The sequence below is a fragment of the Brachyistius frenatus genome, unplaced genomic scaffold (genome assembly GCF_029030835.1).
Source record: "Brachyistius frenatus isolate BFR_SWC_R1_liver_20210118 unplaced genomic scaffold, ASM2903083v1 Contig_166, whole genome shotgun sequence".
Lineage (NCBI taxonomy): Eukaryota > Metazoa > Chordata > Actinopteri > Embiotocidae > Brachyistius > Brachyistius frenatus.
The window spans coordinates 317,501-335,993 of NW_027210765.1; the positions used below are offsets into that span (position 1 = coordinate 317,501).

The 18,493-nt window shown below is 42.5% G+C and overlaps 1 protein-coding gene across 2 annotated transcripts in view; it reads left to right on the top strand.

Annotated features, from left to right (window-relative positions):
- The window catches only part of LOC138631811 (sodium/calcium exchanger 1-like), a 101,304-nt gene that overhangs the window by 41,073 nt on the left and 41,738 nt on the right, over positions 1–18,493 (top strand). For both annotated transcript variants that reach the window (XM_069717006.1, XM_069717007.1), the window contains exons 2-11: positions 2,400–2,665; positions 3,826–3,965; positions 4,136–4,288; positions 4,382–4,609; positions 4,740–5,156; positions 8,047–8,157; positions 8,263–8,415; positions 11,241–11,337; positions 11,542–11,733; positions 12,949–13,141. In XM_069717006.1, the coding sequence (XP_069573107.1) occupies positions 2,479–2,665; positions 3,826–3,965; positions 4,136–4,288; positions 4,382–4,609; positions 4,740–5,156; positions 8,047–8,157; positions 8,263–8,415; positions 11,241–11,337; positions 11,542–11,733; positions 12,949–13,141 (1,871 nt within the window). In that variant the 5' untranslated portion in view covers positions 2,400–2,478. The remainder of the gene's footprint in view (positions 1–2,399; positions 2,666–3,825; positions 3,966–4,135; positions 4,289–4,381; positions 4,610–4,739; positions 5,157–8,046; positions 8,158–8,262; positions 8,416–11,240; positions 11,338–11,541; positions 11,734–12,948; positions 13,142–18,493) is intronic.

Here is an 18,493-nt window from a genome sequence, read left to right on the forward strand (position 1 = left end):
AGATGATGGGAAGGATGGAGGGAGAGAGAGAGACCGAAAACCGGAGATTTAATGAAGCAGACGAAAGAAAGAAGTAGAAAGCGGAGTGATAATGTTGAATAAAGGGGAATGTGATCATTTCAAGTTTTTTTTAAGTTTTTTTTTAGCAGCATCAGTGTCTGTTAATGATAATTGAGTTTGTACATTCATGCGATGATGATTACAATTTCAAAAGGTCATTGATTTTATTCTTTATCACTGATCACCCCATGATGAACATAAAAATGGGAGTTTTCCCACTGGTGATGCAGCATTAGGATAACCAAAGCAAAAAGTGTAAAAACTAAATTTCATCCATTGTTTAGGGTTTACCTGCTTATTCTTGACCTTAAAACAATCTCTACGCATGGTTCACTTTCTGTACACAAAGCTGTATTGGCAGCGCTCCGACAAGGACCATGTCGACAGTTAAAAGCTCCAACAGAAGTCAGTAAGTGGACTTTGAGTTGGGATTACATTTTCTCTTTGTCTCTTTTGTGCTGTTCATGATGTGGAGTGAGTTACAAAAACACTGAAACTGGTTTAATAACGGGCAGAGCAGGGACTGCCCCAGAGCAAAAGACTCTCGGGGGCCCTGAGGTTTGTAGGTTAACTGTGTGTGTATTGTAACACAAAAGCATAATATAAAAGAGAAAATTATGTAAACCTTAAAAGAAAACTCCACTTATTCGACACATCTGTGTACACAGATGCACACTTTTGTCACTTTTTGTCCAGTAGCTACCTGTGATAGGACTGAAGTTTTTGGCTTAAAAAGGCAGAAAATTAGAGGGAGACCGAAGGCAGGAGGGAGGCAGAGGAGGGAGGCAGTGTAGACGGCGGAGGAGAGAAGTGACTCGAGTACTGAAGTGACAGGTTGTTGTCAGAGCAGCAAGACCTTGGAAGATAGATGAAGACAGGGTCAGCAACTCAACGCTAATGCCACGACAGATGACTAACTGTGTGTGCCTGTGTGCCTGTGCCTGTGCGTGTGCGTGTGCGTGTGCGTGTGTGTGTGTGTGTGTGTGTGTGTGTGTGTGTGTGTGTGTGTGTGTGTGTGTGTGTGTGTGTGTGTGTGTGTGTGACAGAGAGAGAGAGAGTGTGTGTGTGTGTGTGTGTGTGTGTGTGTGTGTGTGAGAGTGTGTGTGTGTGTGTGTGTGTGTGTGTGTGTGTGTGTGTGTGTGTGTGTGTGTGTGTGTGTGTGTGTGTGTGTGCGCGTGTGTGTGTGTGCGTTTGAGAGTATGTCATTACAAGGTCAGCTACCTCTGCGCTACAAGGCTGACTGACCCGTTGTTTGTGTGTGTGTAACTGTGTCTGTTCGCTGTGTGATTTGACCTTACACTGCCAGTTCAAACTGTTTCTCTAACTTTTTTTTTTCTTCCTGCACTTTCACTCACATCGCATTAACTCTGAAGAAAAAAATAAAACACATTCCTGTTCCATCTCTGCTGTCGACTGCTTGTTCACAGCTTAGCCTACGTTTGCTGCCAAACATGAAACATGATGTAAAAAGCAGCATTACAGCTGTCTGCACACACCTACAGTGATCTATAATGACTTGTGTGCAGAGCCACACATGAAAGACTAGAAGCTATCATTACCACTTGGGAACGGTGGGAAGGAGCACTAAAAAAATCAATTTTAAACCTCCTTTTAATGTTGCAGTTTGTGCTAAGTAGCTATGTTCACTGTTCTGATGAGACAAAGCCTCAAGCTAAAAATATCAACAGTCACCTTCAACTTGCACTCACACCAAAATATTCATGAACTGTAGAGCATCAGGGATTTTTGTTTTCCCTCTCAGAAAGCACTTCTTTCATGGCGAAGACTGGAAGACAATACAGACCTTAAACACGTGTAGATTGATTTTTTTTTTTTTGGAGGACCACTTAGAGGCACAATGTGTAAACACATCAATAAAAGGTGTTATCAAGCATTAAACTATGAAGCAGACATGGACAAATACGTTTGGCCTCTTGTTTAATACACTGTAAGTCTAAGCCTCTCTACAGACCAGACGTTTCTTAAACTGTTTTTAAGCAAGGACCTTTCATTAATGCTTTTTTATTCATTATATTTGTTCAAAACCACCATAGAGCACTTTGAAATCATGTTCTGTTGAGTTCTATTAAACTTAAGGAATGTAGTTTTTGTCACAGATACAGGCTTTTTCTAGTGATATGTTGTTCCTCACCCTTGTGCTGTTAACTATAAATTTGATCACTTTTCGCACGCCTTAATTAAAGACACTTAAAGCTGATAGAAACGCAGTAGTAGGTGATTTTATATACAATTAAATGAACAGAAACACTTCATGTAAACGTGAGTGGTGCCATTTAAACATGAAATAATCCCTCCACCCTCTCTCTTTCTTCCTCCAGGTTTTGGACGTCACCCCACTCTGAGCTGACCCGGTAGAACTCAGTAGAATCCAGTGAAGGCCCGGCTGCATCAGCAGAAATGGCTCCTGCAGCCATGTCTGAGCCTTTCACCTTCCTCCACCCATCCCGCTCCTCCTCCTCCTCCTCTTCCGCCTCGCTGCTCGTCTTCCTCCTCTCTGTCCTTGTGTTGCTGTCATGCCCCGGATCGGTCCACGCAGGTTCTTCAGATAAAAACTGTTCGGCTCTTGGAGACCCCTGTCAGGAAGGTGGGTTGGTTTCATCTGGGAGAAAACTGCAGTTTAATGCGGATAGGGAGGGATTAACGTGATTATATAGATTTCTGTGCTAAAACCTTTCAGCGATAAGACAAAGGGCTGAGCCTCTGGTTTGGTTTCATGAGCATTTTATAACAGTTGAACATAATGTTTTAGATCAGTTCCCCACTGATATTCAACAGTTTTCAGACAATACCAATATTATTTGTCTTCCACTTTCAAATGGTCCCGTTGACAGTATTTGCTTTCTAAAGTGGCTCATTCAATAAATCCAGTTTCCTCTTGTGTAATAAATAATGATGAAGCATAGAATTCATGGTTGTTATATTTAGTTTATAATGGACACAGTAGATGTATTAAATTATAATGCTTGACTGCATTAATGTGTTTATCGCTTCTCTCACCATTTGTATCCTGCAGATTTAATAAGTCTTCATTGTCCTGGTTGCATTATCCATTCAGGATTTATAGATCTGAGGGATTATGCACAGAAAAATAGACTATAGTTTATAAATAAAATTGATATTTAGCTGTTTGTGACAGGCATTATGTTTCTATGTTGGCTGGCTAAAATATCATACTTTACAGCTTATTATATACAGTATTCCTCATGTGGTAGCAGTATATCAGTCTGAAGAGTCTTTAACTCAGAAATAGCATAACCTCTTGGCATTTCGTGCAATATATGCTTCCAGCCCATTCTGTGTGGTCCATCCAGAGGCTCTGCAAATAGCAGGGAGGGGATTAATTTACCAGGTGCTAAACCACTATTTAAAGTTGAACAGTGTCAGCAGAATAGCTATAACTCACCCACATCATACAAAAGTGGCATGGTGTCATTGCCAGATGGGCAAAAACATACCACCGGTGAGGTATCTGCTGACTGTGCCAATTTGCTGCCCTGAATCTAGAACACCTCAATAAATTCCAGTAAGTTTTTGTAGTTTCAGTAAATACCAGTGGGACCATGTGGGAAATTTCCCACCTTATCACTGATATTTTTACAAAACGCCCACAGTGGCAGGCTTTATAAGATTAGACAGGCAGAAACGATTGATTTTATAACACAAAATTGTTGCAACCAAATATTGCTTATGATCCTTTCCTGAAAAATTCATTTTTTCCCTTTATTTTTTTGTGTTTAATTTCAGGAGTGGTACTTCCTGTGTGGAACCCTCAGAACCCCTCTGTGGGGGATAAAGTGGCGCGGGCCATCGTGTACTTCGTAGCACTCATCTACATGTTCTTGGGCATGAGCATCATCGCGGACCGATTCATGTCATCTATAGAGGTAGATAGAGGTCACCTATTTCAGATGCAGCATTATACTTTTCCTATTCTACAAAACACATGTTCAACAGCTCTATGGCATCTTTGTAAAATCTTTGAATAAAAAGTTAACCCCATCCTCTCCTCTCCTCTCCTCTCCTCTCCTCTCCTCTCCTCTCCTCTCCTCTCCAGGTCATAACCTCCCAGGAGAAGGAGATCACCATAAAGCGACCGAACGGTGAGACCACCACGGCCACGGTCAGAATCTGGAATGAGACCGTTTCTAATCTCACTCTGATGGCCTTGGGTTCTAGCGCTCCCGAGATATTGCTGTCTGTTATTGAGGTCGGTACATTATGAGCCGGGTGGCTACACATTAGATAATCTGATACAGAGTGTAATGGGAACATGGTAATCTGATTTTCACCCCGTCTGTAGGTGTGCGGTCACGGTTTCGAGGCCGGCTCTCTAGGTCCCAGCACCATTGTGGGCAGCGCTGCCTTCAACATGTTCGTCATCATCGCCCTGTGTGTGTACGTGGTTCCTGACGGAGAGACGCGCAAAATCAAACACCTTCGGGTGTTTTTTGTCACGGCAGCCTGGAGTATCTTCGCCTACATCTGGCTCTACCTGATTCTGAATGTCTTTTCCCCTGGAGAGGTGGAGGTGAGGACAGACTTACGTGAGAGCTATTGAAGAAGCAAAGTTTGGAGAAAGAGACCGCTGGAAAAGAAGAAGGGAGTAAAAAGGAGGGTAAAAAGTGTCCATTAACCCCGTCTCTTCTTTTTTTTTTTAGGTATGGGAGGCGGTGCTGACCTTCCTCTTCTTCCCCCTCTGCGTGGTCCAGGCCTGGGTGGCTGACCGTCGCCTCCTCATCTACAAGTACGTCCGCAAGCGTTACCGTGCCGACAAGAACCATGGAATCATCATCGAGACAGAGGGAGGGGCCGATGGAGGGTTAGGAGGCCTTGACGGAGGTGGCGGGGGAGGAGCACTGGGTCCAGGGGGCTTTACCAAGATGGATATGCTGGAGCTGGATGGTCAGATAGCACTGAACTGTCACAGCGGGATGGACAAAGGAATGATGGAGGAGGGAGGAGCGAAAGATGAGGAGGATGAGGCCAGGAGGGACATGGCGAGGTCGCTGAAGGAGCTGAAGCAGAGGCACCCGGATAAAGACATGGAGCAGCTGATTGAGATGGCCAACTATCAGGTTAGCAAGACGCAATCCCATTAGCTGTGTCAGCATTTTAATATTAGGGTTTATATTTTCGATGACCTGTGGTGTGTTAGTTTAACTTAGCATAAAGACTTGAGGCACAGGAAAACAGCCAGCCCGGATCTGCTGAAAAATACACCTATTAGTCCTCATCAGCACCTGAGTTACACATGTTTTCGTGACCACTGGTATGTGTGCATTGCAATTTCACCATTTACAAAAACAGAAAGAAGTTGCAGGGAAACAAATCCGGTGAGTAATGGTGGCGAGGAGCTACAATTGTGTTGACGAGGGCAAGAAACGTTTCAACACACTGTTGTGCTGGCATGTTGTCTTGTAGGAGAACCCAAGTCCCATTGTGACATTGCAAATGCGCATTTTCCACTGGTCACAAAAATGTGTGTAACTCGGGTGCGGATGTTGATCAATCAATATAACTTGGAATAGTTACCCACGAAAGTTATCGCTTCCCCCTGCTCTGTGTACTTCAAGTTGCAGTGCTTCATTCACATGCAACAGAAGCAGTCTCTGAACTTTTTGATCCACCGTCGCACAAAAGACCTTAGTGTAAAGCACACAGTGTGAAAATCAGCATATCATCAGCTTAGGCTGTGAAAAGTGTCAGTTAATGAAGTGACGAGCAGCTGACGATGGCAGCCCAATGGTGATGTATAAATGAAGCAGGTGACGTGCCTGAACCGACACAATGCTTGTTCGCTCTGTCTCCACTTTCCAACTTTGTTCTTTGAAATGTTGACTTACAGTTTCTTGACTCAATTGCTGAACTCAAACCCAAACATGGTAGCAAACAAGTCATTGTGCATCACATTTCACATGGTACTCCTCTGAGGGTGACACCGAGTTGACACTCTGACACGTTCAGCTGTAAACAAGGTGTTTCAGGTGATACTGTAGCAGGGGGAACTGTTTTTGGAGGTGGCAGAACGCAGTTGTTATTGAGAAAAATAATTAATGATGTTCCAAAGAAACTTCAGAGCTGTTTAGCAATTAATTCACATTTTCATTACTGCATAATTACTTTAGTAATAGAAATTAAGTTCATTCATGTCTTCTAATGTAATCATTATTTCTAGAAAATGGAAACCCAACAACAAATTTGCACCAACCATAAACAACATTATAGAGAAATTAATTAAATTGGTTGTGTATCAACTTGCGCCGCACTTCTTCTGAGTCTCTGTCAGACTTCACGCACAGTGAAATTGAGTTTTTGTCATGTGCTGACTGAACCACTAGTCTGCAGCGTGGAAGGTGCCAGTTGACTTGATTGACAGCACTATAGCGTGCAACCCTGCTGGCATCCAAGTGATTTTTTGCCCGGTGAGTCACATGAATGTTAGATTTATGAGCGTGAAAGCTTGTTCTTGACCAAAGGGTGACCAAAAAAAAATGAACTTGAGGTCACCTTGCTGCCTTTCTCTCTGAGCTTTAAGCCATATCTCATAAATCGAGATGCAGCCAAACGCTCTGCTAAAGCACGCAAGTAGATCTTAAGTTAGATTTTTTTTTGGGAGACTTTAGATTTGTGATTTATTAATAGATACCTATAAGCAATTAAACGTGGTGCTTTGTTCAAAATTTAACTTTTGGCTAAATTTGGCATTAGTTTAGTTGAGTGTCAGTCGACAGTTTGTTCGACTCGTCGGTTAATTTGTTCTACAAATAGATGGCAGTCATACACAGACACACACATCTCTCTGTTGTAAGTTATTTACAATTTTCTTGAAAGTACAAATCTTATGAATAGTAATCATTTAATTGGCACATTAAGGATTCCTTGCACACATTTCAACTGTAGAAGGTGTCCAAGTCTCCACAGCTCTCTCTTTCTGCTCTCCCCTCTAGCTTCCCTTTCCCTCTCTCCAGCTCATTTCTTCAGAGTCTTCAGTCTCGGCAGTGAAGGAGGGAAGGAAAGGAGTTTGGCAGGCTGAAAGTGCACTGGGTAGCTCCCAGATGTTTGTTTGCACTCAAGCCTCCCTCCCCCTGCAGCTTCTCCTTGAGCACTGTGCCATAAATAAGAATGACAGCTGCCCTGTAGATTAAACTCAACTGGGTAAATTAAAGTTCTTATGGTCATAATGAGTCACTGAATGAAAAATTAAATAGTTTTCAGGGGAAATGGAGCCGGGCAAACTTGCTCAGCAAAAAACAAATCAGGTTTTGGACCAAATTGACAATTACTGATTCCTTCCATCCAAAGAATTGCAGATTTTATAAAGCTTCGATGGTAAAACTGCCAACTCGCTTCCTTTAAATTTGAATAGATAGCAGTGTTTTCAGCTTTGAGATCATTTAATCTAATAAACTGCATAGCTACAGTGGCCAATTTGTTCATTTTCAATTTGGTGGATTGTTGGAATAATACATTACTATTCAGCCATACATTTGTGTTGAAATCACTACATATAGATTGATAAACCTCATTAGATTGAAAGTTTGCAGCTAAGAGAGACAGAAATTAATGTTTGGTGCTTTACAAAGTGGTAAATACCGACATAAAGAAAGTTCAATTATTCATTGTTAGTGTTTTTTCTACTATTATACTCTTTTATTTTGTCTGTCTTGGCAATATCGCTGTCAAAAAGTTAAAACCCTTCAAATATCGGATCTTATTCCAACTACTCCACACTTTTAAATTGTCTTTAAGTAGCTCAGTGAATCTTTAGCTGACCTTTGACCCTGATTTTTAACTCTTCCTTGGAGATGTAAAAAGAGCGTCCCAAGAGAGATCCACTGCCAAACCTTCAAATGGTAGCTGTCGCTGTAAAAGTGAAAGATTTAATGAAAGTCAGACTAATCGGGACTGGTCAAATTTCATGAACAACATGAATCGGTTTACTTATTGATTGGTTTCGTTGATCAGGTCCTGATGCAGCAGCAAAAGAGCAGAGCGTTCTACCGTATCCAGGCAACCAGGATGATGATCGGAGCAGGCAACATCCTGAAGAAGCACGCGGCAGACCAGGCCCGCAAGGTGAAAACATGCAATGTTCCCCTCTGTGCCCATTTAACCTAATATTATGGCGTTGAGAACACATTGCACCTGACTGTGTGTGTGTGTGTGTGTGTTTTATTCCAGGTGGTGAGCAGCAATGAGACCCAGGCCCAGGAGGACGACCCTCACACCGTCAGGATGGAGTTTGAACCCCCTTTGTACCAGTGCTTTGAAAACTGTGGCTCCCTGAAACTGACGGTTGCCAAACACGGAGGAGACCCTGGAATTACAGTCAAGGTGTGTGTGTGTGTGTGTGTGTGTGTGTGTGTGTGTGTGTGTGTGTGTGTGTGTGTGTGTGTGTGTGTGTGTGTGTGTGTGTGTGTGTGTGTGTTGGATAACTGAAAAAGCAGACTAAAGATGAAAAAACTTGCATGTCTGTTTGAGGGAAATAAGCCAAGAGAATCTTCTCTGGACTGATTTCCCTCACATCTCTGGCACTTTCCTGGTCTTGACCTGTTCTCGCCTCGGTAGGCTCTGAGTGTCCTTGTTGTGTTTTGTGGTTGGATGTTGGTAAAAGGAGAGAGGAGGAGAATAGAAGAGTGCTGGGAGACACGAGAGAAAACAGGTTGCAACTCAAAGAAAACACATATCCTCTTGCAAAGATTCATTGATCTCGGGCTTCATGTGAGCCGGATGCTGTGAATAAGAGATCTCCCTGAATGAGAGAGTCTCCCGCACATATTCTCTATCAGTCGAATGGTATCTGATCTGCCCACTATCACTACAGTGGCTGGTGCAAAGGCTGTGTCTCCTCTTTTCTTCTCCTTGTACACAACTGAAACCATAATAAAAGAGCGTTGTTGTCTGAAGAGGTATGATAATGGCATGGCCTCGGTCTGCCATCTACTGAAGGGAGATTTTGTGAAGTGAAGTGGCCTGTTTTAGCCCACCCACAGGCTCTCCAGCACGGTGACAGAGCAGCGCTACACAGACAAAATATATATTATTTTCGCATAACAGGATTCGTCAGAACACTTGTATTTGATGACGAAGTTGTTGAAACTTCCAAGTATCTATTTACAGTTCTCGAGTGCTATCTGAGCCTTTTATATGTGAAAAAACATGCTTCTTAATGTTATTGAATGTCTAGCTAACAGACTCTCGCGAACAGATTTATGGGCCACTTTTGGGCAGTGGAAGCAAACTTGATATATTATCCCATTTTAAGTTAAGATGGCAAACTTGGTAACAAACAGATGCTTATTTACAAATCTAGTGGCTCAGAGAAACATTAGCATCCATTTAAAGTCATGTTTCAGGCTACCTGATGAATGCAAGTTTAATATTCACTCCCTTTTAACTCTGTTTTGCACTCCACCGACTCCTGAGGGGAATATGTGGCTCCTTAGCTGCTGATTGCTCCACATACTGTTGGTCGTTTTGCTCCCACACTAAAAAACAACCTACGAGAGTGCTTCCTAAATTATTGCTCAGAGAAAGAAAATAGTTTGCGTTTGCAAGGAAGTTACTACTTAAAGTTATGTAACCTTTTTCGCCATAAATGCAATTTTACAAAACTGTCCTGATTCAGAAACAGGAAATGAGCCGCAATCTCTTGCACACACCGTTATTCAACCTTCCCTGTCATGGCAACAGTAAATGCAGTTTTAAAAAACTGGCTTGACTTGTTGTTTGCAACAGGAAGTGAACAGCAGTCTCCTGAACCCAAGTCCACTGTTGTATCGAACAACTCCTCCTAACAAGGAAAAACTAAAATTATATGCACTTCATCTGAACTGGGTGAATTTTCCGAGACACCACATTATCGTTATTTATAAGACAGTTAGATGTGGCTTAACTTTAAAAACTAACTGTTGTGTCGTGTTGCTTGTTGTTTTTAGGAAGAGGACAGTCTCATGCTCCTATATTTTCACTAGCTCGTTGCTAACGTTGTCTGACTGATGTTTGGTGCTCGGCAGGTAGAAAGCTGTTTTTTTTTTTTCTTTTTTTTTTTTTTTATATCAGCCATGTCGTGTCATCTGTCTGCTGCAGCTGAAAGGTTTTGGACTGAAAATCCAAAACAGTGAGCAAAATACTAAAATGATGCTAAACTGCTTTGTATAGTGAGGTGACAGATCACAGTGGGTTTGTTACCATTAACAACACCTTTCATTTTATCTGTCTTTTGAGCCTCTAAATTGAAATAAAGTCATTGATTATAGCAGCTATAAGTTTGTATTAGGTTTATAAGATATATCCTTATGTACAGTACAACTGGCTTATTCTTTATTTTAGAAAACTGGGGTCATATTGAGGCGTAAATCGAGTGTTACATAATTAATTTGGACCTACAGTGAAACAGCCTCAGACAAGCTTTATCATTCACTGACAGGCAACTCATATCTATCTAACATTGAAGGAAACTCATCATTTTATAATTTCTCTGCTTTTATAATCACATGAAGAAGCTATTTCTCACATTTTAATGTAACATTTAAGAAATCCGCTCTCTGCATGTCAGAAACGTCTGAAACATCACCGAGCCTTGGTGTTATACTCTTCAGTGATATCAGCCAGCTGAATGGATGTGTTCAAAGATGAGTTTATCTCTCTATCACTTACACACATTTCATGAAGAGCTAAAAATAGAGCAGAGCCAGGAGATTGACTACACTGACTTACTGATTCAACTTTGCCTACAAACAGGTTATTTGAGTTATTTTATGTATCGTGTGAGTGATCCTGATCACGGTTACCTGATTTAAAAATGGTGCAGATACGCTTGTTTGCCTCTGTGTAGGAAGGTGGGGGTTAATTAACAGGCAGATGGGGAGAAAGGGCAGGATACAGGGAAAGTTTTGTTGTACTATCTTCAAAGTCTTTATTATCGGACTGTATCTGACCAGAGGGTTCGGTTTAATGAAGCTGTTTTTCTTGTTCTCTCCCCAAATGCCCCTTTTCTATTTCTTCACCACCGTCCTCTTCCTTTTCTCTGCCCCTCTGTGTTTATCTACCCTTTTCATATCTGTTCACTTCCGTTTCATCTTTGACGGCTCACTTTGCTCCCTCTCTCCCCTCGCCTCATCCCACTTTCCATCTCTCTGTGTTCCCATCTCCCCCAGGTGGATTACCGCACAGAGGACGGCACGGCCAACGCAGGTTCAGATTATGAGTTTGCAGAGGGGACACTGCTGTTCAAGCCAGGAGAGACCCTCAAAGGTAAAAACAACAGTGACAGTGATCATTTATGACATATTTTGAAAAAACACGTCATTGAGACTGATGCTCAAATAGCAGGGGTCATCTGCAGCACTGGAGGCCGACCGGCTTAAATAACAATGCTTCGTTGTTTATTGGATTTCCTCTGCATGGAGACAGCTAACTCCAATAACTCGGTGACAAACGAAACGCTTCTTTTTCCAGAGATCACAGTCGGTGTGATTGATGACGACATCTTTGAGGAGGACGAGTATTTCTACGTCCACCTCAGTAACCCACGCGTGGTTGGCTATCCTGAGATTGGCACCGCCCCTCTGGATGCCGGCGTCACCCCGAAGGCCGTGCTGGGCGACAACCACACAGCCACAGTGACCATCTATGACGATGATCACGCAGGTAAATAATCTGTAAATAAGACAAGTGCAGCCAGTGCACCTGTTTATGTTGAGGCTAGCAAAGTAAATAAATACATGTTGGTCTATTCGTTCCATTTTTCACAACTTTAAGTTTAAGAAAGACATTTCAAAGCTTGATTTTAGCTCAGAAAAAGTGAGTTTCTTTGTGGCCCACCAGTTCAGAGTGCAGCGTAAAACTTAACCGGAGGAATGGCAGGTGCGCAGCAGGTGTAATAGTGTTGCAGTTAAGCACAGCACATGCTGTCTCATTCGATTCAGTTTTATATAAATAGCACCAAAACACAGCATCCGTCATCTAAGGGACTTTTATAAAAAAGAAACACTCCAGGTTTTCCTGATCCCGCCTGTCCACACGCTATCCTGTTACCAAGGTTACCGACATACTGCAGATCATCTATGATTCTAGATGCACACACTACTTGCTTTCATCCTTATATGTCTATGGTTCAGCCTGACGTGCAAGCAGAATCTCGTGGGATTTAGAAAGTTAGTATCTGACCCGCTGGCCTCGAAGTGAACAGGCCTGACCTGCAAACACTGATACAAGGAACTTTATCCTTCTTTAACAAGCCTTGGTTGTTAGATTTTCAGCTGTGAGCTATTTAAGTATATGTTGCTTTTCAGTAAATTTAAATTTAAAACCACCATGATGTTAAGTTTGCAAACTGTCCTCTCAGAAAGTGGAAGCTAATAAGCTCAGCCAACAGCCTCTGCTGTGAAAGTGGAAGCCGGTTTGGCTAGCTAGTTAAAGCAGATGTTAAAGGCCTGTTCTCTAATAATGCTTAAACATATAGTTTGGATAGCAATGGATGCACCCAAGCCAACTTTTTTGAGTCCACATGACTCTACCGGCTTGCTTCAGCACCTACTCCTGGTGTATCAATAAAAAGGTATCCGAAGAAGGTGATAGAAGTTGCAGTCCTCTTAGCGTCGCCACTTTTTTAGGTGCAGGACTTTGATAGTATCCAAAGGGAATGAAAGTGCAGGAGGATGAGTGGAGAGTGGGCGTTTACCTGATGCTTATTATCTTTTATCTAGAGAGAGTGGGCAGTAATCTATTATACTGTCACTGTACAGTATATACCGTACACCTCAGAGAGCAAGCTCGTGAGTGAGAGCGTAGGTGTTTATCAACCTCATCTTTCACGTCTTCTCAGTGAAGTGCTTTCTTTTCTTTTTTTTCTTTCTCTCTCAGGCATCTTTACCTTTGAGAGTGCCAGTCAGAGGGTGAGTGAGAGCGTAGGTGTGATGGAGCTGAAGGTGCTCAGGACATCGGGGGCTCGAGGCCTGGTGGCCATCCCCTACCGAACCCTGGACAGCACCGCTAGAGGAGGGGAGGACTACGAACTATCTGCTGGCAAGCTGGAGTTTCAGAATGACGAGACCATGTGAGTACAGAGACAGTGCTGTTATCTCTCACAACGTTTAATGTAAACCTACACTTGAGGAAGTCTAAAACCACCTCTGAACAATACGTGGTATTTTCCTCTCCGCTGTTCCAACAGAGGGTGACTGGCACATTTTTGGATCATCAGTGAAATAGTCCTCTTTCTCTATTTCCTCTCTGTGTGATTGACTTCTATTCAGAAATAGCTGTGTTGGTTAATCGAGTGTTTCTCAGTATAAATAGCTCTATTAGCTAGATAACAGTGTAATAATGACAGTTTTCAAGATAGGCCACTCTGCATTAAATGCTTGCACACACGTGTGCGCACACATACACACTCACAAAATTGCATCTTGCGTCCTTGGGCGCATGCATTTTTAATATGCTGATGTTAGCGGTGTTAAATTGCCCAATACATAAAGCGGTTGGGAATGCAGTTTCCTCAGTGCCTCCTGGGGCCTATAAAGCAGGCACTGTGTTTGTGTGTGTGTGAGAGTGTGTGTGTGCTCTTCTATATCTATATGTATGAGGTCCAAACTGACTTTTAGATGCAGGAGTGAGAGCATTCATGCACGGTGAGGACATTTTAGCCGCTTCCCTCTTCTTTAAGGTGCCGATTGATCGACAAGGTCAGAGGTTAGAGGTAGATGGGTTGTGGTTAGCCATGTGTTATGACATGGGAACATGTCAGTGTATTCTCACAAGTTTAACACTACAGATGTGTGTGTGTGTGTGTGTGTGTGTGTGTGTGTGTGTGTGTGTGTGTGTGTGTGTGTGTGTGTGTGTGTGTGTGTGTGTGTGTGTGTGTGTGTGTGTGTGTGTGTGTGTGTGTGTGTGTGTGTGTGCGCGTGTGTGTGATTGTTTGTCTTGGGGCGCCAAATGTTGGCAAGGCCATTCAAAACCTGTTCACTTTTGGCTTTCCCACAGAGAACGACTAAGAAAATGGAGTGTGTCGACCTGTGTGTCTGTGTGTCTGTGTCTACTCTTGTACTTCTATTCTTTTCAGAACCAGTTTTAAGTTTTTGACGGGACATTTTTGGCTTCAAAGGCCCATTTAAGGGTTGAGATTTGGCTTTAGGGTTATGATTAAAATGAACTGTAGGTTAAAGTTAAGGACTGGCCAGGAGAACGTATAATGTCGGTGACAGTCCTCACAAGTGCGGATGTGCATGTGTGTGTAAGGTTAGAGGAAGAACTGATCCCAGCCCGTAGGTCGGAGTGTCGTTACATACATAGGGTAACGAGTGTGTGTGTGTGTGTGTGTGTGTGTGTGTGTGTGTGTGTGTGTGTGTGTGTGTGTGTGTGTGTGTGTGTGTGTGTGTGTGTGTGTGTGTGTGTGTGTGTGCAGTGAAATGATGGGTTATAAGTGATACGCTCACTGCTGCTGGTGAACATTGAGGTCACAGAGAGGGTGTGCGGCGGAGCCCCATAGAGCAGAGATGGATGATAACTGTGGAATTACGGCTGTCCTCTGGCAGCTCAGTTTGCTCAAGTGTCCGTATAGGAAGCGAAATAGAAAGCAGATGTCAGTGGAGCTGAGGCTGCAGCAGATCAGATTAGCTGAAACTCAAACTATTGTTAGTGTTCCCGCTACAAGAGGATTAAAAAGAACATGCGGTAAAGTGTGTTTTATCTCTAAGAGATTGTAACTTTGGGGGTCAAGAGTGAACAGTTGGCAGCAGTGAGCATCTTCCTCTGCTGGATGTGGCTTATCAGTCCATCACTTATGTTTATGAAGCATCTGAGAATCATTCCAGGATCATACTTAAAGATTAAATAGATTTGAGTCTTATCTTTTGATTAGGACACATCCACTTTCAACAAGCAGCACTTATGTACTCAGAGCTGAAGTAATGTGGACTGAAATAATTAGGTTTTCTAGTAGTTACACAATGGATTTAATATATTCAAAAGACTGACAGAGAAATGTAAATCACTGCATGCAGAAAAAGTTATATAAAGCAGATTAAAACATATATTTTGACATTATAGAAAGGAACCCAACAATTCAGCAATTCCCACATGAAGCAACAAAACTCAGAGAAATTTTTGAGAGAACCAGACACAGAGATGAGAGGCCATCTGCCTTGACCTTTTGGGGTCAGAGTAGAGAGAGAAAAAAACAGCATAGAAAAGAGAAACAGCATATAGATACATATAAAATAAATTAAATAACCTGCACACAAATTCCCCATGTGCTTTTTTTTGAGACATGATTATTGCTCGATTAATACAACTTTTTCAATCAGATTTTAGTCATATAGCTCTAAATCCCAACACAAACACAAAGTAAACAAACAAAATAAAGTTCTTACAACAGAACTTTACAACATTATAGAAAGGAACCCAACAATTCCCATGCAAGAAACAGCTTGCAGCTGCCTTAACAGCTTTAACAGGAAGAAGCAGGCTCAGAGACGGACGGCCATTTGCCTCCACCGGTTGGGATAAGGGGAGAGAGCCATCCATGAAAATGAACTGTTGTTGGGGCCAGAGACATGCAGCCTCGGGGCCAGGGATACCTGAAAAAGAAAGGAACTGCATATAGAGAGACGACAAACAATAAACAAAATATGGAAGAGAGAAGACATGAACTTAATGAGATGTAATGGTGTCATATAAATGCATAGAGAATGAGCTAGAGAGAGAGGAGAGGAGCTCAGTGCATCATGGGAGGTCTCCTAACAGCCCGGGTCTATAATAGTATTACTAAATGATGGACAGTTCTAACTATAAGCTTTGTCAAAAAGGAAAGTTTAAAGCCTGATCTTAGAAATATAGAGAGTGTCTCCTCCCAAACCTAAACAGGAAGCTGGTTCCACAGGAGAAGGGCCTGAAAGCTGAAGGCTATGAATACTACTCTGCTTTTAGGAAAGACTATTGCTCAAAATCCCAAACACAAAGTATCAGAAAGCTTGAAATGTTTTCTCATGAACAGTGATTCATCATCTACCACAGCCTCGACATCGGGTGAGCTTATTTGATCTTGTTCTGGAGCTTAATTTCCATTTACCTGCTTCTTTTGGCTCATGTTGGCCGACCTCTGAGAATTTTTTTTTTTTATAAACCCCTTCAGATACAGGTGGAATAGAGGAAGTGGATGGTTTGGATCAAATGCAGCAGGAGAGAAGCTGAGAAGCTTTGAAGCTGCATCTGTGGGAAAGCTGGATGAGTGAAGTGACAGCCGGGGAGAAGAGGGCATGGATCCCTAATCTGACGTTTCCATGTTAAAGGAGCGAGGGATGCGCGGGAGAGGAAACCCCTGTGGATTATTGATCCATCGCTCCTGTTGTCTCTCCCTCCTCTCCTCACCTCTGCTTTCATTCCTCGTTCATAATCTCTCATCTGCTCCTTCTGTTCATGGGCCTGGTGCTTGTACCTCATTTTCTTTCCTTTTTCTCCTTGTAATTTTTGATTTCATCCTTTAACATATGCGCTGCATCATTACCTCGATGTGCTGTGTGCATCCTTTCAGCCAGTCCGTCCATGCAGTCCAATCAGTTCCTGACTTTGGGTTTAAGGTGGTTGAGAATCTTCCTCATTATCAATATCCCACAAGCTCTTTCTCTCTATTTATTTATCCCTTTTTTTGTTCTCATCTCACCTCCTTTGCCTTTTCCTCCACTAATTCAGTCTGTGTGCTTCTATTTTTTGGTCTTTTCTTGCAGTATCTTTTCATCATTGTGCGTTTGAACCCCCTTGTCAAACCTCCTTCCTCTTCCGTCCTCACTGCTGTGGACCCGCTTTAATCTGCTGCGCTCGTTTGTCTTTTCTCCCTCCATCCATTTGTCAACCTTTAATTTTCTCTGTCTTCCTTCTCCCCTTCTTCACCTCCTCTTCTACCCTCACCTCCCTGTCATCTGATGCCCCCCCCACCCCCCTCCCGAACCTCAGCTCCTCTTCATTTGCTTCTTCCCACATTATGACTTTCACCTTTTCTTATTTGCTCTATCAGACTTTTTTTCCCCCATTTTTCTTTGCCTTCCTCTCGCTCTACCTGGCACCTTCGTCTTCCTCCACCTTCTCTCTCTTACCCTTTTATTTCATCCTTCTCCTCAACTTCCCATCCATCCCTCTCTGTCCAGCTCTTTACTCAGAGAATAGGAGCTTACTGCCAAAGCAATTTATCTGCATCACAACCAAGACATAACTCAGTGTCTACACCTTCCTCCGCTCCCTTTTTGTTCCTCCTACAGTTCAATCTGTGTAATAGTTTTATCCACCCTTTCCTGTCCGTTTCCTACATTTAAGCGGCAGCACATTTCTATTGTCAGAGAAGGAAGCTGGACTGAGAGAGACCAGCCAGATGCTGAAGTTCTTTCTGAGGAAAAGGAAGTGACTGATGAAGAGAAGGAAAAGGACGATGCAGCTAACTGTCATGTGCTCTTAATTGTAGAAAATAATGAGATGCTACATTAATCCTGCAAAGAAAGTGCTTTTTTATTTTGCTTCCATTCATCAAAGGTTTTAGTGGTCAAGTTTTAGCTATCTACTCCCTGGAGCCCATACAACAATTAGTTGCTTCCAGAATTGTGTGTTTACAGAGGCACTCCAGCAATTTTACAAATAAGGGTCGGTTTACTTGAAAAGTGCTGCTCAGCCTGTGAAAACACTTGCAGGCAATCTGTAAAGGAGTAAGAAGGAGCTTCTGTCAAATAAACAAATAAGTCTGATGATATCATCATTTAAAAAAAAAAAAAAAAAGAAGTCTGCTTTGTAAACTAGGACTGTGCAGTTTGAACTCCAGCCTTGAAACATATTACTTACCGTTCCAGTGATGTAATATTATTTAGAGATATAGTCAGCTATAAGGAACATCATTTCCCAAAAGCCCTGGATCACAGTTGGACATAAAAGGCGAGTGGAGTGGCCTTGTGATAACTTTAGACCTTAAGAGAGCTGGATACTGTGCTCTATAATTTATTCAGCATCACACACACATATAAAGCATTCTGCATTTATTTTTACTCACTACCAGGACTGACATTATGTACAACAGGAATTAATTGATTCTCTCTTTGTTCAGCCAAATAGTGCTCCTTTGTTTATCCCTCCATTGTTCCCATCAGAGCTTGCGAGTCTCTCTGTTTTCGGTCAGCTGTATGTCTGCCTTCGCTCTCACTTTCTTGAACCTTTTGTTAACCAGAGGGTGTGTGTGTGTGTGTGTGTGTGTGTGTGTGTGTGTGTGTGTGTGTGTGTGTGTGTGTGTGTGTGTGTGTGTGTGTGTGTGTGTGTGTGTGTGTGTGTGTGTGTGTGTGTGTGTGTGTGTGTGTGTGTGTTTGAGAGAGAGAACGACAGATACACTCAGCAGGGTCTGTTTATTCTTAGCTGTCCTCTGACCTGCAACTCATTG